Source organism: Myotis brandtii, unplaced genomic scaffold (genome assembly GCF_000412655.1).
Source record: "Myotis brandtii unplaced genomic scaffold, ASM41265v1 scaffold53, whole genome shotgun sequence".
Lineage (NCBI taxonomy): Eukaryota > Metazoa > Chordata > Mammalia > Chiroptera > Vespertilionidae > Myotis > Myotis brandtii.
The window spans coordinates 177,581-205,175 of NW_005369942.1; the positions used below are offsets into that span (position 1 = coordinate 177,581).

Genomic DNA, 27,595 nt, shown 5'->3' on the forward strand with positions numbered 1-27,595 from the left:
GAGAAGCGCACACACACACACACACACACACACACACACACACACACACACACACACACAAAATTAAGAGCCTTTCATGGCCGCCCATTTCTATTTAGCCCAAGTACAGCACAGAAGCCTTAACATGATCTTGGTCCCGCATGATCTGGTCCCTGACACCATCTGCAGAATGATCGTATGCTGCTCCCACTCCATCCCTGTACCCGCCCCTTCCTCTAATCACTGCCTGTTCATCCTGTGGGTCTCAGCTCAGCAGCCTTCCCTTGGAGACACCTTCACCCCAAGCCTAGGTTAGGTAGCCCCATGAAAGGCTTACACAGCACCTTGTGCTTCGCCTTTGCAGCCCTACCGCTAGGCCTGCTCCATGTGGTAAACACAGCACTAAACAGCGCTCAGCGTTAATAATTCATGGAAGCCATGGTTGGACTGGTATCAATTCTCCTCTCTAGATCACACATTCCTTGGGATTAGGATGTAGTTGTTGTTGTTTTTTTCTCCACATGTCCCAGTGCCCAGCACAGGGCCTGCTTTAGAGTAGGTTTTCCATATGTAATTGTAAAATAAATGATTGATGGAACAACCGAGTACCTGCCAGCTGCCCGGCTCTCTCCTACCTGTTTTTACTCTTTTCACCTAAAAAGAAAAAACTTTTCACCCAGAAATTAGAACTAGCATTATTTGGGTATTATATACCAGGCTGTTTGGGAGATTTGGGGAAACCAGTATCAGCAAAGCACTTAAATGATAGCTACAAAATATGGAGGAAAAATAAGAGATATGAATAAGAGATAAGATGACTTAAAACAAACATGTTGTCGTATTTGACCCAGGTCACCAGAAGGGCATATTTTATAGAGAAACATCTCCCAGGAAGCCTGTGCTGATAGGGAGCAGGTTAGCACCTCTACATGTTCGTTCGGGTGAGGCTGGTGCGATTATTAAACCAGGGAACCTGGAAAACTCAGCTCAGCCTCTACTTAGCAAAGCAAGGCCATAGAGAGAGAAACATATGGATGCCAGGGAAAGCAATGTTCAATGCAAGATTATATTGCGCTGCCCTGGACCAATTAGAATACTCTTTGCTTAGGCTTCGCTGTGACCTCAAATGTGTCCTATCTTTGGCCCATGGGAGCTTCTTGGAGTTGGCTCCTAAGTCCTTCTTGCATGGTATTATCCACGGCCTTCGAGAGCTTCCTCACTGTCAAGTATATTCACGGCCTTCGAGAGCTTCCTCACTGTCAAGTATATTCACTGGCCTTCGAGAGCTTCCTCACTGTCAAGTATATCAAATTTCCCAGAATTATCAAATACACTTCCTGCCCCAAACACGGAATCAACCATACTTCTAAGAAATAATACGTCAAGAAACAATCTGGGCACTGACTGTGCTCATTGCTACCAGCTTGGTTATTGTTTCTGTGCCTCTTCAGTGGTAGATACATGTTTTAAAAGAAAAAATATCTCTTGAGTTTATACTGACATTTCCAATTCAAGTTTAGTGTTACTAAGTTTTCTAATAAACCACTTCTCTACTACATATGAATGCATTTCCTTAATTCCATGATGAGAATTCTGAATCAAGGATACCGGTAATGATAGAATGACAATATCTACTAAATATTCATTTATCCCACACTACATACATAACAGTCTCAGAAAAACAACACTTAGATTTCAGAATTTACTTTTGATGAGAAGCCCATTCCTGCTGACCTCAGAGGAAGTGAAGCCAGAGAGACTAACAATAAAAGAGAGTATCTTTGCCACAACGTGTAGGTTCTATGACATTTAGTCTCTTAACAAAGCCCATTCTGTTCTAGGAAATGCTGAGTTAAGTTATTCAGACCAATGCTTCTGGTAAACAAAACAAAAACATTTACTCTTAAAACAAGAAAAAATATAAGTAAATATAGACAATATATAGAATATATCTTAAGACAATCAAAGAACTGACAAAATAGGAAGGAATTACTAGGTCCACAGTGAAGGGAAATCAGGATCCCAGAGGTGCTAATAAAAACAAAGCCTTGCCCTAGCTGGTTTGGCTCAGTGGTTAGAGCGACGGCCTGCGAACTGAAGGGTCCCAGGTTTGATTCCAGTCAAGGGCATGGGCCCGGGTTGTGGGCTCCATCCCCAATAGGGGGCATGCAGGAGGCAGTGGTCAATGATTCTCTCTCATCATTGATGTTTTCATATCTCTCTCCCTCTCCTTTCTCTCTGAAATCAATAAAGATATAGTTTAAAAAATAAAAATAAAATAAAATAAAATAAACCTCTACTCTGATCCTTCACCTGGAGGTCTTCTCGACTGCAAGCCCTAAAGACTCAGGGACTAGCCTATGGTTTGCTCTGATTATCACTTAGGATAGAGGTATCCTGGCCTCCTGCTTCTTCTACCATTGCTGTGGTTCCTGCTTGTACATTAAATACCTAGAATGCCCCCTCAAAGGCTCAGGAACCATTGCAGAAGAGGTGGGCATGTGAGATTGTAAAAGCCAGATTAAGAGGGGCACAATGGGCACACAAATCTAACTCCATCCTACAAGCTCATCTTCCTTCTTGATTGACCAGAACCCAGTTGCCTGATATTCCTCAAGACTGAGGGATGATCACAAGAAAGGAGGGAATTGTAACCAATCAGGAACTCAGTTTCTTTAACGTGACCCTTTCTCCTTTCTATCCACTCCCTTCTTTAATCATTAAGTCCTTAAGACATCAGATTCTGGTCAGTATCAATCTGTCTTAAGAACAAAGCCTCAGATCTGTTGACACAAAAACAGAGTTTCGGTCAAGCTAACGATAGCATCTTGACTTCAGTTGCTATATTTAGCCCCAGGCCCATGAAATGGAATGACCCAACCTGCGGACCACACCCGCACAAAACCAGACAGAACAAGGCCATGGCCATGGCTGACGTGAGGACCTGATACAATGATCAACTCCGCCCTGCCCTGGCCCAAATCAATTCAGTAGAGCCCAGGACTCTAACTCCTTTAGTCACCATGGTTGGTGATTTTTCCCGTATGTAACCCATCCCCTGGGAGCCAGCAGGGAGCCAGGTCCTTGAGCACTAGCTTACCTTTGATACTCCCGTATTGGCATCACTTTCTCAACTAATAAACCCTTACTTTCTTGTCTGCAACAAGCAAACAGAAGCTTCTTTTTGAAGTCTAAATAGGAGATTCACCTGTTCCTTCATTCCTTTAATTATCTGCATGTGACGTGGAGCCACTTCCAAGGGAAGACCAGGTCAATTAAAATAAATGGATGACAACCTCGGCCGGAGAAGAAGCAGAAGTGAGAGTGTGGGGGCAGACAGAGAAGAGAGAAGACGGAGATGCTGGGGAGCAACAATTGGGTTCCCCAAGAAGTTCAGGAAGTGAACTCTGTGGAATGAAGCTGCCACAGGAGCAAAGCCTACTTCTGTTTTGAATCATCCACTGGATGTGTGAACTTTGTTCAATTATGAAGAAAAACCGTGTAACGGCCCCCCACCCATCAAAATGGTAAAGGCTTAGCTAAAGGATTAAGCTGAATTCAAAACCATCAAGCATGGGCGCGCAAAGCGAGTCAGACACAAATGAGAACAAAGTTAAACCAGAAAGGGGAGGTCAGCCAAAGTAGCTTCACTTCCCCTAATCACTTCCTAGTCTCTGCAAGGCCTGGAAAATGTGTGGCATTGAACTTCCTGAACTTCTTGGGGAACCCAATTGTTGCTTCCCAGCATCTCCTCATCCTTTAGGGGATGAGGGGTAAGGGCTACTGATGCGGTTCCAGATACACACAAGTCTCTCCACATCCCCCAGACTCTCACCCCACTACTCAGCCTCCGTGGGCAAAGATGCTGTGAGACAGAGTGAAAACCAGATGGCTGTGGGATGGGCGACATGGCAGAGACAGAGAGCAGGAGATAATGAAGCCCACACATCCATCACTGACCAATTTGGCATGTACTAATCACATCTCATTTCTTGACCTTATGAAAAAATTAAATCTAATTCCCTTTCCCTAATCACTTCCTAGTCTCTGCAAGGCCTGGAAAATGTGTGGCATTGAACTTCCTGAACTTCTTGGGGAACCCAATTGTTGCTTCCCAGCATCTCCTCATTCTTTAGGGGATGAGGGGCAAGGGCTACTGATGCGGTTCCAGATACACACAAGTCACTCCACATCCCCAGACTCTCATCCCCCTACTCAGCCTCCGTGGGCAAAGATGCTGTGAGACAGAGTGAAAACCAGATGGCTGTGGGATGGGCGACATGGCAGAGACAGAGAGCAGGAGATAATGAAGCCCACACATCCATCACTGACCAATTTGGCATTTACTAATCACATCTCATTTCTTGACCTTATGAAAAAATTAAATCTAATTCCCTTTTGGAGAACCAATAGCCACAGCTAAGAGCATCACTGGTTTTCTCTGTATCTCTCATCCTTAATGAAAATGTTCCCCAGGCTGCAAAGTATGGCCTGAAACAGAAGCCTGGCCTTAGTGGACTCCATTCATTCAAGAAAATTTATTGAGCACCAACTATGTGCCTGGCACTGCTCTAGGCTTTGGGTAAAGAGCAGAGAAAAAATAAAGATCCACACCCTTGTGCAACTCATATTGAAGCAGAGGGAAGATAGATACTTGACAATAAAGATAATAATTTGGGAGGTAATAAGTAATATGAAGAATAAAAAGCATAGGACAGGGTAAGGGGAAGTGGGTGTGGGTGTTGAGGCATCTTTGCATTGTGAAATGGGATGGTGAGGATAAGCCTTGTTGAATAGGTGAGCAAGGACTTGGAGAAGGTGAGAATTAGGAAAGTAGCAGCCCTCCTGCCATGAGTGAATATCTTTTCAGATATTTCCCCCAGGACCTTCATGACATAACAAGGAATAAAGTCTGTAATGAAGTCTGGCTTCTTTTCCCCAAAACTAATAGAGAAACCATTTCAATCTTAAAAGGCAAATAATTATTATAATGCACAACAAAATTTCAAGGTAACCCTGTGACATTCAAACTTAGATGTCAGAGGGAATTAGACCCGAACAAAGCTCCTCATTTTTCTGTGTTCTTCTTTTTAAATTCTCTGCTTCTCCCTAGAACCAGAGAATTCTCGGGCCACTCATGTATGAAACAAAAAAAATATAGCAATCTAGATAATGATCCAATAAACTGTAGATCAATAGATATAGATCCAGCATAAACAAGACTGAACTGTCCTCCTGAGCCATGACAAAGTCCTGGAGAAGGAGCTGTTTGTCAACATGCTCTGTACTCCAACTGCACTGGACCGCTGGTTACTTCTCAAGCACACCAGGCTGCCCCATAACTCCATGGCTTCCTCCATGCTGTTCCCTTGCATGGACAGAGCCTGGAACAGACCTTTCTTTTCTCACAACCCTCATAAGAAACTTGAAAGTTCCCTGCAACATATATTTCAGGTACAAATGTAAAGAAGGACATTATTAATATAAGACAAGTGATTAGGAAGCTCCTGAGATCCGTTTCCTACATCTGAATGTGGCTCTCCTCAGCTCCAACCTCATGTGAAGGGACCAGCCCCTCTCACAGTCACTCCAGTGTGAAGTGAAGCCCAGATCCCACCTGTGAGGCCAAAGCCATGGGGAGTCCCCTGCAAGGTCCGGGCCTCCAGCTCACGATGAGGTATGCTGTGCACAAACCAGAACCAAATGAAGGGAACCAAGCCAACCACAGTCAGAAAAACAAAAGGTGCTCTAACTCATAAACAAATGTCTCTTTTTCATACTCGGCCCCTGCTTTTGTATGTTAGAAATGGAAACAGCACACTTGATGCTGAAACAATGTGTGCAGAAAGATCGCACCGCTCCTTGCTTAGTGAATGCCTTGAATTATTCTTGGTAACCACCCAACTGGTAGGAAATTCTCCTGCCTGGCCCTGTGCCTTGCTGTTCTCCTGTATTACTGAACTGACAGTGAGCCATTGCGCCAACAACAGCAAGGAGGGAGTTCACTGCCGAGGTCCAGACGTCACCAGTGAGCAGGCCCAATGATTTCACACATTTACCCACATCAATCATATGAGCTTTTCACCTGAAGACAACATGGGAGACAAGTGGGTTTTTGGAAGACAGTTCTAGGAGGGACATGCAAAATCTGTCATTCAGCAAGAGAAGAGGTAGTTGTTTTGTGCCCGAACAGGGCCAGTGAAATAATGGGGCTACCAATGACATTGTCAAAGGAGAGCCATCTAGTTAAAGTGACCACCACAGATGGTGTTGAAGGGAAGAGAAATCGGAAGAGGCAGTGTTGAGAGTGACCAAGAGAAGGGGGTGGGCCACACCCACTTTGCCTTGTGGTGTTTTACAGTAGATTTAACAGCTTCAGGTAGGCTATTGCTTTAACAACAGGGAAGCTGGACTTACCTGCACCAGGCCCAGATTCCAGACGAGGAGGATAGTCCCAGGAGGAGGCAGCTAGTTCATGGACTGGGGATACCAGTGCACTAAGATGGAGCAGTACTGACACAGCCAACAGTGTGCAGGGGATTGGCCAACTTCTGAGAAACATACACCACAATCACAGCCTAAGATTTCTCACAATGCTTCATCATCCCACTGGCTACATTTTGGTCTATTTTCTGAATTATATCAAAGAGAGGAAACTCAGTTTTTCCAGCTCTAAATTTGGTTGATAAGGTATCGATAAAATTACATTTTAGAAATGATTCATGAATAACACTGGTAGCACACTATCCCTGTGGGTACGGGAGGGAATACAGGTGTTATACCAGGACTGGGTTTAGGCAGCCTCTGTCTCATTAGCCGCTTGAAGAAGATACTCAAGTCGTAGTTTCCTCATCCATAAAACGTGGTCCATGCCTTCTTGCAAGAAGAATAAACATGAAGGGGTTAGGTCAATGTGCTCCGTGAGTTTAAGAGCATTACAAAAATGTGCAGTTATTAGTAATAGCAAGAAAGGATGCTTAGAAAATGCTGACAATGATCCCCGAGAAGTCTCATAATAGCAGGTACACAAATCAATACACCTAGCTGATCTCCAGGTGTGAAGACATCCTTCCTAATAAAACCAAATACAGATACATATATAGAGTGGAATCCTAAAAATATGAAGTTCATTTTTCAACAGCGTTATCTTTGGAGGAACTTCAGGGAGAAAAACATGATGCATCTTTGCAGTCTTCTCTTGGAAGAGCTAATTTACAAGAGCTAATGTACAAGCTTTGTTGCTATCTAACTGGATTGAATCAAATGAAACCTCCAAGCCTTCAAACTAAATTGGAAAAAGAACAACAAGCAGTCTATTCAGTGATGTCATTACTTAAGATTGGGCATAGTTGGTGGGTATTTAAGGCACCTTATTTTGCTGATTTGATAGAACACATTTATCTGGTTCATCCCATCCACTTGGGTAGCCTGCTCTCTTCTGTGGAGCTTCCTGGGCAGGGGGAGCACCGCCCAGACAACCCCTATTTACAGCTCTTGGACATTTGTTCCTTCCTTTCCTCTACGTTGGCTCTCTTTCACAATTTTGCTGGCCAAGTCCAATGAGGATGCCTGTCCTCTACCACCAGGTTGGACATCGATGTCACACTGAGCCTGCACAGATCTGCTTTAAAACAGCCCTGCGGAAGTGGGGAGCATGCCTTCCTCTGCCAGCCCCTGTCACCGTGATCCCAGAGACGCATCCTGGTTTCCCAATGCCCTACAGTGACCTCTGTGTGAAAACCATCCTTTGCGCTGCTGCTCATCGCCCTTCTACCCGAGACTCAGGCACAAGTCCATAGTATTAGCAGGAGATGAAACTCTCAGATAGAGCTTATACTGCCCCCCATATTCTCATCCCCTTGCTTCTATCCTGATGCTTCCTCGCCCCTTCTGACTACCATTACTCCCTAATCGTTTGCTGTGATGACGCTTTGTGTTTCACCATGAAGCTTTCACTAAGTGATAGTTGGAACTCTTTCGTCACTCGTTCATCACTAGCACCCCACGTCTGGTACAACCAGGGGGCAGCCTGGTGGCAGAGGCTGGGTGGCCACACAGGAGAGAAGTGCTAGCCTAGAGTCAATAAAGCTGGAACAATTCCAGGATAGATGTAAGATTTCCATCGTTTATAGGATTTTCTTCTCCCAGTGCTAAAATCTGAACCATGCCCATGAGCCACAGTGCACTGATGTCCTGAAAACCGTTCTTTGCATGCACTTAGCCAGAGTGAATTCCAGTTCCATCTCTCTCCCTAATCAAGATATTAAGTTCTGCAAAGCAAAACACCCAGGCCCTTCAAACAGCCCTGGTATTAGCATAACGCTCTGAACATGTGAGCAAATCCTTCCCAAAGATAAAGTAAGCGTTAGGGAGACATCTCCATTCTGTGGTATCCAGGTATCCACAGGACACTGCAGTGTGTGTAACAGAAGCTGCTGGCATCATCCTCTGGATGTTGGCCAAGTGCTCCATCATCATGTCCCCAAGCTGCTCTTCGCCACCAGTAAGGCTCTGTGGGAGCCATCTGCTGCGGGGAAATGCTGACTCCGCTGCTCGCAGAACTTGTCACTGTGGAGAAGACGGGAGGCCTCCACTGGGAAGGAGCGGCACAGGGCTCGCATGGTTTCCACTCTCACCCCACCCCTTGCTTGTAGCCATCATCGTGCTCAGAACTAGTCCCGTTGGCTTCCAAGGCGGATCCAGGAACTTAAAGCTCCTGCCTGGCAGGGAGGAGGGTCTTGTTGGTTTTTGTGTTGTGTTGTTGTCCATTTAGCATCCCCCATCAGAGCAGCGCCTTGAAGGGAAGTGCCTGGTGGAGACGGAAAGCAGGGGAGACTCCCTCAGCTGCAGAAGGGACAGCTGAGGCTCTGCGAGGTGCCAGCGCTCTCTGCCCCCACTGGCTTCTCTGGCTGGGCGCCAGAGGCAAAGGGCCCTGCAGGGGCAGCAGCAGGCCAGCAGAGGAGCCCCCCAGCTGGGTCTGGGGGAGCCAGGGACTCTGAGGCTCCCTCGGCAGCTGTCTCTGGGAGAGGTGCCGTCTGTCTCAACAGGAGGTTTGGCCATCTGTTCATCTTCCTGGGAAAATCGACAGTCTGGCCCTGCATGGCGCCTCTCCCTTTGACCTTTTCCCATTAAAGAACTTGCTTTATTTGTTTTCTGATCTCATTAGGAACTATTTCTACGAGGTTTGTCCCCTAAAGCCTCTGTATTTGTTAGTCAATCCAGCAGGCGGTGCGGCTCCCCTGTTTGAAAGGGAATGTCTTACCTCGCCCCTCTTTCCCCACCGTGTGGTTAATTTTATGTGTTAATGCGGCTGTGTGGGTGTTTCTTTGGAATTAAAATTGAAATCTGTGGACCCTGAGTTAGGTAAATTACCCTCCATTCTGTGGATGGGCCTCATCAGACCAGGTGAAGTCCTTTAGATTCAGTGGTTCTCAACCTTCTGGCCCTTTAAATGCAGTTCCTCATGTTGTGACCCAACCATAAAATTATTTTCGTTGCTACTTCATAACTGTAATGTTGCTACTGTTATGAATCGTAATGTAAATATCTGATATGCAGAATGGTCTTAGGCGACCGACCCCTGTGAAAGGGTCGTTCGACCACCAAAGGGGTCACGACCCACAGGTTGAGAACCGCTGCTTTAGAACAAAGACTGACCTTCCCTGAGCAAAAAGGAGTCCTGCTAGTAGACTGTCTTTGAATTTGCACTGCAGCTCTCCCCCGAGTTTCCAACCTGTAAGTTTTGGTCTTACCAAGCCTCCAGAATTGTGTGAGACAATTCCTAAAAATAAATGTCTAGATAGATAAACATAGATATAGATACAGATACACACAGAATATACCGTATATAGTATATCCTGTTGGTTCTGTTTCTCTGTAAAAGCCTGACGAATACCCCCTGTTCCTCTGTTCTGACTGTTGACTGTTCCCCTCTGGTTGTGAGGTTTAGAAAATCACACTCAGAGGCCTACCTGAAAGCATGAGAGACAAGGCCTGCTGAGCCAGGGCAGGTCCTCGCCCTGAATGGCTCCGCACTGGCACTGAGGCATGGTTTCCTGGTGCATGCCCTCCCCTCCCACCCCCGCCCCCAAGTCAACAGGCCATTTCTGAGAACCAGTTCTGGGCCCAGCCCTCAGCTGGACCTACCTGGAGCTCACAATATAAGGAACCCACCACTCAAGTCTTCTCAAGGGCCGAGACTCCCCCCTTGAAATGCCTGAAGAGCACCGGAAGCAAGGACCCCTCTCCAGGTGGTGTCGGATGGGTCTAAGACGAGTTATGAGAGTGAGCATGTGCGACCGACCACACGTCATGCAGCGGGGGGGCAGCAGAGGCTGCTTTCTCAGAAGGGCTGGCGGCATACTGCGTCTGGACTGATGGGTCGGGCTAGAGTGGGTGGAGAAGAGCCAGGAGAGGACCTTTTCTTGGTCAAGGAGGAAGGAGGAGAGATGATGGCAAGAGATTTTAAAATGCCGACTACCAACCAGGCAGCCAAAGTGCTAGGTAAGCTTACTTTTAGATTTGATTTCAAAATTAATATCTATTCACATGGATTCCAGTATCTTATTCTGTGAATCACATAAGAAGGTATTCCTCCTGCAGCCTATATACCTCAGAGAGAAGGTTGATCTTAATACCAAAACGTGCATTTCCTAATGCATCAATACATGAAGTCAGATCGCGGCAGAAATTCTCACAAAGTGACTGAAACAAAAATACCCACCCTCCTGAGATGGCTTTTCTCTTCACAGCCAATGTAGGCTTAAAAGGCAGGTGGAAACTACCACAGGGGAGACTTGTAGGCAGGTCCCTGTAGTGTCTCCCACCTGCCCTGTGAGTAACCTTAGGGGCTCTGTCCTTGACCCTCAGCCCACAGCTCTGGGGCCACAGGGCAGATCACAGCTCAGGTTCCCAGTATCTGTGACCTTCCCCACCAAGTTCCTCCATCTCTGGGCTTCATACTCTGTCTCCTAATATAAAATCTGCCCTGTGTTATTTCTGGTCTGCTGACTTCACTGATCACACTGACCGGCAATATTACCTTGACCAAACTGTTTAGGTTAAGGGCTAGTTTCCCCTTCCATAAATGGTGATAATAATACCTGCCTCGCAATGTTGCTGTAAAGGTAAATAGCACCATGGATATAAAACTCTGAGCCCAATATTTGGTGCATAGAAATGTTAGCAAATGTTGATAATATGACTGGACATTATGTGCCCGAAGAAGAGAACTGAAACCTCGAGGAGGAACCCACAGAGCCAGGTTGCGATGCTCGGTTCTCTTCTGGTGGAGAGTCTACAACCTTGTGAAATAAGTAGAGGAGGTGAGACCTTCCCTCCTCACCTACGCAAATGTCCCTTCACAAACATCATGTTATACTAGGAAGCAGAGAAGACATCTGCAAATCAGAAGGGACTGGACACTTGAGCAGAAAACCAGACCCAGAAAAAAAAGAAACATATATATTTTTTTTCTTTTAAATATACTTTTATTGATTTCAGAGAGGAAGGGAGAAGGAGAGAGATAGAAACATCAATGATGAGAGAGAATCATTGATCGGCTGCCTCCTGCACGCCCCACACTGGGGATCGAGTCCGCAACCCAGGCATGTGCCCTGACCGGGAATCAAACCGTGACCTCCTGGCTCATAGGTCAACGCTCAACCACTGAGTCATGCCAGCCAGGCAAGGAAACATATCTTAAATTGCAAATAAACATTATCTGCAATAATGAAAAATGGTCTGGCCGGCGTGGCTCAGTGGTTGAGCATTGACCTATGAGCCAGGAGGTCAGGTTCAATTCCTGATCAGGGCAGGTGCCTAGCTTGCGGGCTGAAGCCCCCAGTATGGGGCATGCAGGAAGCAGCTGATCAATGAATATTTCTCATTGATGTTTCTCTCTCTCTCTCTCTCTTTCCCTCCCTTCCTCTCTGAAATCAATAAAAAATATATTTTTTAAATGTTTTCCTTAAAAAATAATGTAAAATGACCTTATCACCATCTTAATGAAATAGGGGAGAAATCCTGACAAGTGTCTAGCAAGCAGGAGATGGTGCATGGCCATGAATTTCTCAGTGCCCTTTAACTGAGGCCATGTTTAATGTCACCCATGGTCTAGTAGTGTGCCCTCCATCATATGAGTTTAGACAATGTAATAATATCTGTAGGTTCCCACAAGGTCAGTTTCTCTGACCTATTTTCTCCGAAGGCCTTCAGTTACCCATTTATAGACTTTCTTACTATTTTTAGGCTAAGTTTCAGGGAAAAAGTTTGGGGGAGGGAATTCTGTTCTACTGTTGGCTACTATCTAAGTGATTGTTTATTCCCAGTGAGTTTAATTTAGCTGCCACCAGTTATACTTGAGAAACAGGGAACTCTGTTTTCTATTTCTAATCTTCCCTTTGGCTAACATCAAACAAGGTCTGGCCTTTGGCTCTTGCCACTGTGATAACAGCTCTCAGCTCCACCTTTGGTCGTAAACAAGCAGTAGCCACCACCAACACCCCCTCCCATTTCCACTTACCTGCTCTAATACCTGCAGATAGACAAACATTCTCCTAGGCATCACACACTCCCTTGACTCAAAAATAACTCACCAGCCTCTCTGCTAGGCAGACCACCTCCTATGCCACCTAGGACCCCAGTTTCCAGGTGGGACACCAGGACGGCCATCTATGACGGATGACTGGACGGTAGCACCTGGCAGAGGGGCCAATGGGAAGCTGAAATCCAGCCTGTACCCAGAGAGGTGACTTTATTCAGGTCTCACAAAAGCACTGCCAGTGGTAAAAGGCCCGCAGGACAATGGCAGATCACTTTATATGTGCAGCTTCTTCTTTTAGTCACATCTATTGGCTGCCAAGTCCTGGAAATTATACCTCCTTGTTACTTCTCACATCGCGAGTCTCTGAACAGCCCTGTTCAGGTGCTCAGTCCTTCCTGTCCTAGACACAACATTCTAATCGAAGGGTATCAAAAGCACCCCTAAAGGGTAAGTCAGCAGACCTGGGATGGGCCCTGGGGTCGCAACACTAGACAGAGCAAATAATATACCCATTCTACAGATGAGGAATCCATTTTTACCCAAAGGACTAAAGAGATGTGCCTTGCATGACCGAGCTAGCAGGGAGTGTGGCTGAAATCCTCAAGGAAGGCGTGCCCCAACAATGCACGGCGTGGTCCTCACAGTGAAGAGGAAGGAAGTAGAAGGGCATGAGGGGTACACGGGGCAGGAGTCAGATTTTCACTTCCACATTCTGAAGGTTGGTGCAAATGAGGGGAAGCCAACAGAGCAGGCTTAAAACACAGCGGAAATGATTAGCTAGCAGCCCCTGGGCCCCGCCTCCCACCTCCGCACCTAGCTTAAAGCTGAACTTGTTAGGGGCAGAAATAGAATATTGGGGACTAGCTAGTAGTTATAAGAAATGTTAATCATGCTCTGTTAACCGTGATTTTTTTTTGTTCTGATTAAAGAAAGCACATTCTAGCCTGGCTGGGAGTTGTACATCCCCAGGAACTGGGAGTCAACCTTGGAATGCGGTTCCATTTAAAAAGAAAGATGAATAACCTTGAGGCCAAAACAATGGAGTCCCACCCCAGCCAGAATTGCCTGTAACACCCGTTTTGCATACCCATTCTTATTCCTTTTGCTATTTCCACATGTAACCCTTGTCCAACCACCCTAAGCAGCTGGTGTGGGGGGAGTGCAGAGCAGATTTTCGTGGATGACCTGCTGCTCTCCCGCACTGCTGGCAGTATTGGAATAAACACTCATACATGATTCAACCCTCTCTCTGCTAAATTGGCTCAAGTAGGGACAGGCAGGCTCAGGAGGGCAGTGTCCCGGGGAAGTTCCCACCCCAAACCCCCTTCCGTCTCCTAAAAAGAAAGGGGTAGTTAGACCCAGAAGGTTTGCTCTAGTTAAGCAGAGCCACATTGGGAAAATGCATTTCGTTTCACACACCAAATCTACCTGAACACCCCCAACGTATTATTCTGAGAACGCCCTGAGACAAAAAGGATAGGCAGGAAGACCAGAAAAGGTTGAGGGCAGGAGGAAGAAAAGGGCCCAGAGAAAGTGAAATTTTATTAAGTTACCCAACATTGGGGTCCGTCATTCAGAAAAAAAAGCAGATAATATGCTAATAACTATCCCCTGGCCAAAGTGCTCCCCCCTCCCCCCACTGCTGTGCCTCAGTGTGACCCCGGTTTGTCCTTCATCAGGAAAGTTCGGCAGTTGCACTTCCCATATTCAGTGAAAAAGACAGATGAAATCCTGGGGGGAATGAGAACACGTCAAGGGCATGTGGAGATAGGGAAAAGCTGAATGAAAGCAGCACTGACGGTCCAGGATAAACAAAGCTGGGCTCCAGTGAGAGTGGTAAGGGTGGATTTGGCGCAGTAATAGCCACTGCAATGGGGAAAGTCCACGTGAACTGAACTCCTCTTGGCTGCCTAGGGCAGGAGGCCTTTCAGAGGTGGGGTGTAGCACTGAACGGCACCACCGAGGGCTAGGAAGAGCAGAGCGTGGGTCCGTGTGCCTAGGCGACCACTGTTTATTCATCGGTACTCATGCAGAGGGCAAACACCTCTGGAGGTTTAGGACAGGAAGCCATGACATAAATTACAGCACGGTGCCTGGGGGGAGCAGAGAGTGATACTGCCAGCCTTGAATGTTTGCATCTCTGAGAGACAGCTCCCAGGTCCTTGGAAAGACAGTTCTGGGTAGTAGACGATGCATGTCTCAAAGGGCAGAGACCAGATCTGTAATTGCAAGCTTCCTAGAGTCACTGCCCTGGGAGGCGGTTCAGCAGCCTGTCTGTCTGTCAGTTTCCAATTTGGGCTGGAACACACTGTAAATGCTCCTGGCAGCACTGAGCCCTTTGAGGGGGTCGTGGAGTCATCCTGGTGATATGGGATTTGGGGGCAGGATGGTTCCCGGGCTCTTTGTCCGTCGGAGTCAAAGAATGAATCCACGGACGGAAGATGGTATAGCAAAGGTGGAAATTTATTGAAGAACAAGTACAGACTCCCACGCGGGGAGGAGGAAAGAGTCCCACAGCACAGACGCCCACGTGGGGAGGGAACCCCTCTGGCCCCTTTATAAAGGCTGCAGTTCCTGTGCCTTGATATCCCCTCTGATTGGCCACTATTCCCCTTTGATTTGGTCACTATAGTAACTTCTGAGCTCAAAGGTCAAAACCTCACATGGGACATGTGGGGCCCTCCTTATTTGTTTTGTAAATATAGACCTTTTGCTACTCCCGGTTCCCTTATCTTATGGAAATGTAACTGCTGCCTCTCCCTTGTCTTATAAAAATGTAGCCTTTGTAGCTCTGTAGACCTGTGTTTCTTCCATGGACCCCCTTAATCTTAAAATTCCCTAAACCTGCCTTTTTCACCCCCCAAAATTTCTATTTCACTGGGGATGTGGCCTTGAGCTGTTAGAAACCATGCCAGTGTTTGCTCAAGTCTCTTAGTACCTTGGGGGGGGGGGGGCGGTTTGAAGGTTTATAGGCCAAGTTTATCTCCTTACGGCCACAATTTTATTCAGTGGTTTTGTGAGGAAGACATGAAGCAGAGGAAGGGATTCATCCAAAAGCAAAAATGAGAAGTGGGAAGAAGAGGGACCAGCAAGAGGGCTCTCCGATAAACGGCTGGCTCTGTGGTGAAGGTGAATTCAGTTCTGACTAAGCTGAGGGTCTGTGACCTCTCTTTGCAGACTTCCCAGGTCCGAGACTCCCTGGTAGTCTCAGGTAGAAAGTTACTTCCATCTTCTGTTCTATGAGAGTACAGTGTGTAGTCCAGACACATAGGGTGGCTCCAGGGCCCTCAACCTGAGCCAAACATGGACCCGAGGCCCTGGTGGGCCTACCTGGATGGGTGTTCAGTAGTGTAGGTCCTAGATGGCTTAGTTCCTCTGCTGCTTCTGTTTTCTCCCAGCTAAGAGAACTCAGTGAATATCAAACACCCTCCCTCCATGAGCTCCAAGATGATGGCACTGCCCAGGCCAAGGCACCTGATACCCTCGGAGTGCATCCGTGGACTGGTGCTGGCCTGAGCCAAGACTACATGTAAGGAAGGAGTGAATGACAGCCTCATTCAAAACAAACCCTGGGTTAAAAGAGCCAGGAAGAAGGAACAGGCAACTCAGAAAGTGGGGAAGATCCCAGTGGAGCTACGGTGTTGGAGGAGGAGACACCTGACAATAGAGCCGGAGGCTGGGAAGGAAGCTTCCAAGGCGCCTAGCAGGTCCTAAAGTCATCCCATGGAGCCATTAAAAGGCAAAGCAGAATATTACCCAACAAACCCTGTGAGTAACACTACTTAGTGCTGAACAGATTCCCCCCTCTCCCCCCCGTACAGATTCCAGTTTTCATCCTCATACTAAAACATACACAGTGTCAACTAACTCAAGGTGACACTCCTCAGACCCCTCCCATCTGTTACAGAGGGTGAGGTGGGGAGGCAGGGCAGGAACACCGAGGTGAGAGAAGAGCCAGTTCTAGACCCCTCCCCTTATGCCCCATCCCCAGCACCCAATATAGAAACAAACTACCCATCACCAGCAGTGTCCAGAGCCATTTAGCTTAATCTTTTGTTTATATTTTTTCTGATCTTTAGGGAAAAATCTCAACCTATTTTACATAATTTGATTTTACTATATTTGTAATATTTTTTGAGCTAATTTTTTTTATGTCAGAAAATATTATTAAGGTAATCTTAAGAATTATTTATGGTTTAACTTATTGGGTAATTGTCATTCTTTAGCTTTTGCATATATTATTTGATTTTCTTTACCAGCTCATTTTAAGTCTTCATTTATCTGTGTTCACCTTGGAAAATGTCTTTAGAAAGGAACAGATACCGGTCAACACTCCAAACCTGGGGATAGAGATGTCTTCTCTTTACTAGTGGGATTTAAACAGGCACTTTCGTACTCCTGAGCAGATTCCCATGGTGATCTCAAAGAAGACCTAACTATAGTCAGATGGGAAACCCTAAATGCTGCATTTTGAACCATCAGGTTTCTTGGGAAACACTCCATCCAACAACCCCAAAGGAAATTCGTGGAAACTATTGAAACGATGGGGTCATTTAGTTCCCAAGATGATTCCATCTCTGTCTGGAGATTGTTCTAAGTACTTCAGGCCAAATCTCCATCCTAATAGGCTGGAGGTCAGACCTGGAGAAGGCGGTGGGCCAAGGAAAAGAGAAGTGGCAAGACCAAAGCAGAAACAGGAAGTGCGCACCTGATGACGGCTTATTTGTGTCTGGGGTTGCCGAGCCCAGGCCCTCTCTCTTCGGGTTATCAGAGCACAGGCAAGGTGGCTGGTCCTGGAGGAGGTCTATGGCATCCGTAGCCATCATAGCTGACAGCGCCTTCAAAATTAAAGAGTCTTAGAGCAGCAATTCATAAAGGAGGAGCAGTAGTGAATTTCTGTATGTTCTATTTTTAAAAAATAGATAACTGTCCTTATACTGGCTGTCTTCTCTTATGAGTCTTCAGTGGTTTGATAATTAAAGGTAATTTTTTAACATCGAAGTACTAGTTTTGAAAATAAGCTAAGCACAAATCCAATTCATTACTCTATTGAGATCAACAAAGAATTCATAAATTTTTTATTGCAAGAGAAGAGTTCCATCTTTTTAGACTAGTCTCTTTGCTATGTTCACAAATCTTGAGTCAAAGAAACTTCTAAGTATCACTCATTACTCTATTGAGATCAACAAAGAATTTATGAATTTTTTATTGCAAGAGAGAGTTTCATCTTTTTAGACTAGTCTCTTTGCTAGGTTCACAAATCTTGAGTCAAAGAAACTTCTAAGTATCATACAATAAAGTTCTGGAGCACAAATAAAAAGTCCCCCAAACAGAGTTCTGAGTTAATGAGTTTTTTTTCTGTTGGGTGTGCTACATGTCACAGACACACAACCCTTGCAGGATGCTGGTGGCCTTTGACTTGGGCAAGCCACAGCACTCCATAGCACCAATTCCTGCAGCCTGATGTGCTCTTCACCGACGTCACAGGGGCATGGCAACCCCCCTTCCCACTCATCCTCACCTCACCCCAACTGAGGAGAACTGAGAGAGAAGCACAGACCCAATGGGCTGGAGACAGACCAGAAGCATATGCACAGCTCTGAATCCCCACATACACATGCCTGCGGGTGCCCTCCAGTGACCGGCCTCATGACAAGATGTCCTAAGCCTAGATGCCCTCTCTAGGTTACTCAAGACCAAGCAAGTGTACTCCACAGACGGGACACCTGCCATTTCACTGACTCACAATAATAGCTGGCATTTACCAAGCTTTTCCTATGTGCCAAGCACTGTTCTACGTATGCTATATGTGTCTCAAAAGAGGATCAATGATTTGCTAAACTGACACAGTTAAAGGTAGTCTAGCTGGGAATGAAACACCAGCAGTATTACTCCAAAACCAGGTGCTTTTCATCTTTACATCATTCTCCCTCCCTTCTCTCTTCCTCAATGTCTTCTAGTAATAATAATAGTACCTTAGTATAGGATGTTATGAGGATGAGAAAAAAATGAAAACCCTCAGCATGCTGCCCAGTACAGAGTCAAAGCTCAGTGAGTGTTTGTTGCCAGATAACCTGCCCAAAGCCACAGGGATGAGTGGCTGAACCAGGACACCGACCTGAGAGCCTGCTCCTGCAGTCCATTCTTAACCCCGCCAGTCCTGCCGCCGAGTCGCTGACGTCAGGTGCGGCACCCTGCGCCCTCCCGGGAACAAAACCAGCACTCAGGAAATGTCAGTGGTGTCCTATTCCCACGTCTCCCTCCTCCTCTTCGCCGAGGGATGGACCAAATCACAGGAACACTGATTTAATAAGATAGTGAGCAACTTTGAAAAGAGAAGTCTGATCCAAATTCCATGTCATACTTAACTTTCTCATGCTTACACACGAGACAAAAAGTCAAGTATGTGAAACAGAAGACACAATTTTAAAAAACACATCATGGATTTGGCATCCTCTTCCTTCCCCATTATCATCTGGCCCCACTGTATGAAGACCAGCAGGATGGGATGCATTCCTCCTTAGTCATGCTGTGTCATGCGCCCGGTGCCAAAGAGGATGCCTGGGTTACTCACACACTCACAGTTCTGTGCTGGGCCCTTCGCTCACTGAATTGTGCAAGGACAGCGTCTGCCGTCAGCATGAGCATTCAAGCTTCAGTTGTGAAGGAAGTTGGCAATCATCTGTCTTTAGTAATTTAATGGTGCACTTCTGGGTTTTTTCTCCTTAAGAAATCTCGTGGTCTACATATTATGGGAGACAATCACCTGACTTTGTCCTCTGATTTTCTCAGGAGGAGATCCGTCTGGCCATCTTGGCGTATCTAGATTGCAAAGCAAACCTTAGATATATACACAGAAAACAACTTAGCAGCTGCATCCTTCCAGGAGAAAGCTAGCTCCTCTCTAGGAGCCCATGTTTGCATTTCTGGGTCTTGTTCAAGGTCTGGGCTTTAGGAGAAAACAGAGGATATGCTTTTCATGCTGAAAATGGGATCTTTGCTTTATTTTCCTCACAAAAGCCTCTACTATTTGTCTGCCCCTCCCCTAGGGAAACAGCCCTAAGATACTAAACATGCACTTTTCACAGTGCACAGTAATTACAGGAGATGTTCCAAATTGGCTCTGCACATGCCCAAATGCTCAAAAAGTGCGATGGAACTTATTTTCCTTATAAAACGCAGCATAGTGACAATTTTAATTTACCCCCCTCAGGAACATATCAAGCTACTGCAATCTCAATTTTGAGGATAGAATAATAAAGAAGAGTACAGCCGATTTAGACTTAGGTGTTGGGTTGTTGGCTCTGCTCGCTCACTAAGTTTTCTCTGACACTGGGATCTCAGCAGAAAGGCAAATCACCACTTATCATGTGCCTTCAGGTCAAAACAGTACATTTTAAATGCTTCAGGAGAAGGATTGGCTTGGTCTGTTTACACATCTGTTAGCCAAACAAGATTGTGAATTCCAGGAGAGCGAGGGAGGCTGTGTCTTGACTCCTGCCTGTAGTACTGGGCCTGCCTTAAAGTAAGGCTGCAATAAATGAATGAATGCACCAGTGTTTACCCATCTTCCAGGGTAAAGAGCACTTGGCTTTGCAGCTGCTCTCTTGATCCTCACATTGTGAAGAAGCGTTTTCTAGTTTGACTTCCAGAAAGCAAGCAACCAGGTAGGTAAGCCGGCAGGCACCTCTGTGCACTGAACTCCTTGTGAGTAATAATGTCGTATGTAGCAATTCCACCTGTAGTCCCAAGTCTAGTCTTCCCCAAGCTCCAGTTTAACTAGGAGAAAATTCTGATCGTTCTGAATTTATTAAATTTGAACTGTTCCATTAAAGAATCAGGAGGTCAGGTTTCAATTCCCTGTCAGGGCACATGCCTGGGTTGTGGGCTCCATCCCCAGTGGGGGGTGTGCAGGAGGCAGTTGATCAATGGTTCTCTCTCATCATTGCTATTTCTATCTCTCCCTCTCCCTTCCTCTCTGAAATCAATAAAAATATATTTTAAGAAAATAAAATAAAGATTTTTTTAAAAAAAAATACCTACTGTGTACCAGACACTATGTAGCTGTTTAGGATACAAAAGTAAGTGAGAGAGAGAGAGAGAGAGAGAGAGAGAGAGAGGCCAGAAGTGAGGAGGCACAAAAGAGTATGTAGCTTGGGATACAGTAGAGTGAAGAGAAAGTATCTAGAGTCAGCGTGAAGGGGGTGGACGTCAGCATTCAGAGCAGCTGTGTTGCCAGAGCACAGACTAGGATGAGGGAGTCCTCAGGGTGAGGTCCTTACAGACCAAGCTGAGACTTGATTTGGAAAGCCGTGGGGAACCACTACAGGATTTCAAGTGGAGTGCGTGGCACCCCTCTGAGTTGCCACGTGACCTCTAACTCCCCCGTTGACCTCTCATTTTCCTCATCCTTCACCTCTGGGTATTTCTCATGCATGCCGGGTGTGCTTTCCATGCTTTGGAAAGCGCTGGAAGCAAAAACATGGCCAGCTTAGACAATCAAGCCTTCTCCCCCAGACACTTCGTAAATTAGCACATGGGACAAGATCACTCCCAGTGCATTATGGTTCACAGGCTAGAATGATCTGATAAAACCAAGGACAAGCACATGGAAGATGCACATCCAAACTTTGTGCTTAACAATGGGCTTAATCCCACTAAGACCCAAGGTGGATAAGATGTTCATTCAAAACTTAACTATCATGTACGGCCATTCCCATAAAAGTACCATGGCTGGCAAAACCTATCAGAACAAATAGTTTAGGCGGAAAACTGTTAACATATCGTTTTAAAAATTAAATATCTATCTCATGAACTTAAAAAACAGTTCCATGAGACATCAGTTTTCAAATCATGTTAGATTCATGAAAACTCTGAAGCAGCTGTGCCTGTAGGGGACCCTCTGCTTCCTGAACCTGGGCCTGCCCTGTTTAGGAAACATTGTCTTCGCCTTGGCAGGAGCCCAGGGAAGTTTACCACGAACTTTACATAGGAACCCTGCATGTCTCTTAAAGGGGAAATTACAGTCCTTGGCATTGCCCCATTTGTTTCCTTTCATCTGTGAGCAAGATGCTGGGGTAATCACTGACCGGTTTATACACAATGACGATTCTTTTCAGTGCCTAGTCTACACATCTGGAAGAAAGGGGAACATAATCAGATCTCCCTGCACCCGGACCAGCCCTTGTACGGGGTGAGGGGAGGAGGCCAGAGCTGCAGCCTGCTCTGCAGTGTAACTCCACGTGGGGAGGAAGCATCAAAGAAATCTTGGATCCAGAGGCAGAATCACGTTATCTCAAAATAGCACTTAGCCACGGGAATAAAGGAGGGGTCTTTGTCCACACGTGTTTATATGCACAGGCCGATATTTGCAAAGATGTTTACCAAAAAGCCAATTGTTATCTGTAAATGGTGAGATCTCTAATAATCTTGCTAACAATCTCTCGCCAGTTTGGCTCAGTGGATAGAGTGTTGGCCTGGGGATTGAAAGGTCTTGGGTTTGATTCTGATCAAGGGCACATGCTTAGGTTATGGGCTCGATTCCCAGTGAGGGGCATGCAGGAGGCAGCTGAACAGTGATTCTCATCATTGATGTTTCAATCTCTCTCTCCCTCTTCCTTCCTCTCTGAAATCAATAAAAAGATATTTTAAAAATATTTTTTAAAAAAACAATCTCTAATGGTTACCTCTAAATTGTATTTTGGGGAAATTTTACTTTCACTCTTATACTTTTCTATCATGATCACTTTTATAATAACCATCTATTCTTTTTTATAACCTGAAAAAAGGAACTATTTTCATCTTGGGGGAAAAAAAAGCATTATTGTGTCTGTTGAAGGCCCTATATATGTAATGGAAATTGCAGTAAAATGCAGTCACATAACTATGTTCCACCCCAAATAAAAACCAGTGCAAGACACTTTCCTACAAACATGTTAGATGAGGTTGTGGAGAAATAGGCGCTGCTCCATGCGGCTCCTGGAAAGGATTGGAAGCATGCTCAGAGGCCCTGTGCTAAGCCTGGGGATTAACACCGTCTTCTCACAGCCGTGGCCTTCTGGAACTCACAGTACATAACTTTGAATCAGGCAAGTGTCTCCCAACCTTCCTTGTGGTCTAAGCTCTTTACCTTATCACTCTTCCCCACCCATTAATACTTGCCGTGACAAAGAGTTAAGCAGCAAACGAATCTCTGCTAATACCTTGCTTCATTTTTTTTTCCTTCTGAAGAGGTTGCTGTCTTCTTTCCTTCCTTCATTCTAGGAACTCTGATGCATTTACACAGGTCACCTGGCCACAGTATCTCCAACTTGGAAAGAAATAAAGTTTTATTTCTTCTCAGTTTCCAGAGCATCTCAGGATTCAAAAGGTGGAGCAATCCATTGAATGAAGGCAAGGTAATACTATTACAGTGTTGTAATGTACCCCGCGAATCACAGAAGGACGCCTCAAGAAGTCGAATTAAAGAGTCACATTTATTGCAATCCGGGACTATGAGGGGGCATTTCGGCTTTCCCAAATCTCATAGTGATAAGATGTCTACAACACCGGGTTTATATAGGCAAAGATCACAAAGGTATTGATTACATCCCAAGGTTTGGAATGAGGAACCTGATTTGCAAAAAAGCAGTTTATAGAAGCAGAAGCAGCATGTTATCTAAATTATATTATCTGGAGTCCTCGGGTCTGGAATGAGGAACCTAGTCAGACTTAAGCATGTTATCTAAATTACAGTTTTTGGGTCTCCGGAACACTGAGTAAATGGGGACATGTTAACTGGAGCCCTCTGACCTTGGGATAATTGTGCTGTCCTTCCCAGGTAAAGGAAAATGTGCTTTCTAAGACCAGTATGACCACAACCAATGGGATAGTCACATTACAATTAATAGGGTATTTAATCGAATGGGGTAATTTATATAATTCAGAAAATTAAAATAACTTTTCTATTATTTTAGCAAGCAAACAAGTACAGAAACCAAACAGCAGGGTTAAAGTTAAACTATAGTTTCTACCTGAGATGATTGCTACCATACTTCAACAGATCACCACTATATTGAAGGACCCTTTCCCTCCAATCACACCGTATGGAAGGATGGTCCTATCTGCAGACCCGTGCAGCCACTTAAAATGGAAAGAACCAAACTATGGCTTCTGTATCATCAATTAGCTCTATTACTTGCAGAGTAGACATTTTAATGACTGGCTGATCTAGTTTTTCCTGCTGGATTAGCAAGCAACTCAGATGCACGGTATAGGTCACTCTATCAGATATCAAAGCTACTGCAAAGTCTTGGATCTTGGAAACAATATTACTCTTGCCTGCCCGGACAGGGCACTCTTCTCCTCCTACCTCACTGGACACTAGACATTCCGAATACCCTACTGGAGCTACTGCCCTTCCAGGCTAGTCAGGGAAGGTCTGGGCTTTTGCTTTTTTTTTTTTTTTAATAGTCCATGTTAACATGTTACCTTTAGCTAGAAGGCTAGGGGAGGTGTTGCCTTCTCCCAGGGAAGCATTAGCGTTTTATTATCCTTCTGGGTGAATTCTCACTGTGGGAACTATAACTGAATTTTCCACTGGCCTGACCACACCTGGGAGTACTGGGCAATGGAATGCTTGGTAAGACTAAAATTTTGCAGCTTTTAGCCCTACTTCTGGGCCATGAAGGGAGGGCACAGCAGTGGGAGATAAGGGGTGTGGGCAGAAATCAAGTACCCTGAACTCCATGGTATTTCCAGGGGTGGGCAAGTCCCTAGGGGGTAAAGTAGAGGACTTACTGGGAGAAGGGTGAAGATAGGAAAAATACATCACTGTGAAGGTGAAAAAGCAGAAAAGGTGGAAAAATGATACACATGAGGGTGAAAAGTGCCAAAGGCAAATTTACTACGGACATAGTATTGCTTTAGGCAGACCTGCCTATTAGGTAGAAAACCTAATGATTGCTCCAGGGTGGGGCCATCAGAACTCTATCAGCCTTAATACTTTCCCTTTGGGGTAGGGAAGAGGGAGAGATCTCAGCAAGCCACAAAAGTCTTTCACCCCTATCTTATCTAGGCATCTGTACAGTGCTTTTCCTCTTAAATGGTTTGAGATAATCCTTGGACTTAATAACAATAAGAATGAATTGAAAGCTAAAAATACTCATTTCACTGAGAAACTGGTTGGATTAGTTAAGTTCTCTTTGAATTATTTCTAGTTCAGGTATATTTGATTTAAAAAAAAAAACATGCCCTAACCCAGTGGTTCTCAACCTTCCTAATGCTGCGACCCTTTAATACAGTTCCTCATGTTGTGGTGATCCCCAACCAGAAAATTATTTTCGTTGCTACTTCATAACTGTAATTTTGCTACTGTTATGAATCGTAATGTAAATATCTGATATGCAGGATGTATTTTCATTGTTACAAATTGAACATAATTAAAGCATAGTGATTAATCACAAAAACAATATGTAATTATATATGTGTTTTCCGATGGTCTTAGGCGACCCCTGTGAAAGGGTCGTTCGACCCCCAAAGGGGTCACAACCCACAGGTTGAGAACCACTGCCCTAACCGGTTTGGCTCAGTGGATAGAGCATCGGCCTGTGGACTCAAGGGTCCCAGGTTTGATTCCGGTCAAGGGCACGTACCTTGGTTTTGGGCACATCCCCTGTAGGGAGTGTGCAGCAGGAGGCAGATTGATGTTTCTCTCTCATAGATGTTTCTAACTCTTTATCCCTCTCCCTTCCTTTCTGTAAAAAACAAACAAATAAACAACAAAAACCCCACAAAGCCACATTTTAATAAATGAGCATTTAGCAGTATGGACCAACAAGCTGCCATAACCTCTTTGTAGTTCCTTTTTTTAAAAAAAATATTTTTATTTATTTCAGAGAGGAAGGAAGAGGAAAAGATAGGAACATCAATGATGTGAGAGAATCATTGACTAGTTGCCTCCTGCATGCCCCATATTGGGAATTAAGCCTGCAACCTGGGCATGTGCCCTGACCAAGAATCAAACCGTGACCTCCTGGTTCATAGGTTGAAGCTCAACCACTGAGCCATGCCGTCTGGGCACCTCCTTGTAATTTGTATGATTTTTTGCAATATCCTTCTACTACAGGTTATCACAATTCATTATTACAATGGAAGCCCTGATTTTCTGGAGAGAATGATCTCTAATTCTTTCAAGAAAGTAGAAAGCAGCTAACAATTAAAAAAAAATTTTCTGCCCTAACCGGTTTGGCTCAGTGGATAGAGCATCGGCCTGCGGACTGAAAGGTCCCAGGTTCGATTCTGGCCAAGGGCATGTACCTTGGTTGCGGGCACATCCCCAGTAGGAGGTGTGCAAGAGGCAGCTGATCGATGTTTCTCTCCCATCGATGTTTCTAACTCTCTATCCCTCTCCCTTCCTCTCTGTAAAAAATCAATAAAATATATTAAAAAAATTTTTTTTCTCTTTCCTCTTGGTGTCCAATCTTGTTTTCAAAGCAGGTCTTTGTAAAATTGATTTGGATTTTGATTATTAATTTTACATTTAAATATCCATGAAGGCAGAGATTTTGTAGGTTTTGTTCACTTGTTATTCCCAGGGTCTTGTGTATGGCAGACATTCAACAATTACATGTTGAATGAATGCATGAAAGAATTACGTAAGTAAGCAGCATTATGGCACCAATAGATAAAAATGCTAATCTAATTTCACACTTTAGGGCTAGAGTAGAAATGTCAAGCCACAACATTGAGCAGAATAATAAGGACACTCCAAAAGATAGTAGGAAGGCACTCAGTAGAGTTTATAAAACCATCAGTTACATAAAATGAAAGAACATCTATGGAAGCAATTAAAAAATATTAAGTCATAAATATATTAATACGTGTATTTTGCAATCATATTGTGTATTGTTTTTTATGTGACTGTGTGACTGAAGCCCTGTACTCTGAATGAAGGTGCTAAATGGCATTTTTGAGTCTGTGAAATTCCCATAAATGTCTGGAGGTCTGAAATGTTTTGTAAAGAGGCAGAAGAGCTGTCAATGTGGTAATGACAAGGGAAACTTTCAATCCTTGAGAGCCCACTGGGTAGGACACCCACAGATGCAGCGGCAGCCTCATGAAAATGGCTGGGTGCGCTCACAGGGCCATTTGAAGGAGTTCAGCAAGCCAACTGTGGGAGCTGCCTAAATAAAAAATGTGAATCCACCCAAGAAAGGGTCATTGAATGCTCTGCTCATTGGTAAGGGAGAAGCCCCTAGGATTGTCCAACTCCCACGCCAAAGCAGAGCTTGGTGAATTCTCATCACCTGGGAAGAGGCGCCCCTTTGTGCTGAGCTATCTGCGGGTCTCCTGGGTGTAAGAAGAGCTGAAAGGGTCATCAGATAGTTAGGCAGATGAGCTGTGGTCGCCACAAGAGAATGGAAGTATAGGGGAGAAAGCAAAACTGTCTAGGGATCAAGCTGGCCTGGTTTGTGTGTCTCTGATTTCAATTATTTAAAAAAAATTTTTTTTAATTCACTTATTAAAAGTGGATAAATCCCAGAATTCTGCCATGCCTAGCCCCCAAAGCTCCAAAAGCCTGAGATAGGAACAGCTGTGGTGTTGAGTTAGTTGGTCTAAGCTTTTGGGCTGCTTCCAACTTCGCTAATGCTCATGCCCTGCAGGTCAAGGAAAGAAGTGATGTAATGCACTTAGCTGGGCCACTTTACAATGGAATGGAGAGGAGGAGGGCTCACAGGCGGTGACAAGTTTAGCGCATGACTTGCCCCAGGGATGCAGGAAACAAAAACATCGACAGCCATTGGCTGCGTCCACTTCCGACCGGGTATCCAGCTCCCAGTCTGGAACCTTGAAACACTTATTTCCTGGGAAGAGGGGTGGCGCTAGCCTACGGAGCGTCAACCATAAACACACACCACCCTACGGAGGCTGGCAGCGTCCTCTACGCTGGGATGGGCGTGGGGCCGAGGGCTTGCCACACGGTCCCCAGAAGGTTCCTCCAAAGCCAGCCGCTGAGGCAGGTCGCGGCGCCCAGAGCCCACGGAGGACCCGCGCGCGAGGGAACTGGGGCCACCTGGGCTCGCTCTGCGTGAG

At 45.3% G+C, this 27,595-nt stretch overlaps 1 protein-coding gene across 1 annotated transcript in view; it reads left to right on the forward strand.

Annotated features, from left to right (window-relative positions):
• The first annotated feature begins 1,164 nt into the window (after nucleotides 1-1,164).
• TBC1D9 (TBC1 domain family, member 9 (with GRAM domain)) overlaps nucleotides 1,165-27,595 on the forward strand; it is a 114,299-nt gene continuing 87,868 nt past the window's right edge. The window contains exon 1 of the mRNA XM_014548949.1: nucleotides 1,165-1,280. Within this exon, the coding sequence (XP_014404435.1) occupies nucleotides 1,165-1,280 (116 nt within the window). The remainder of the gene's footprint in view (nucleotides 1,281-27,595) is intronic.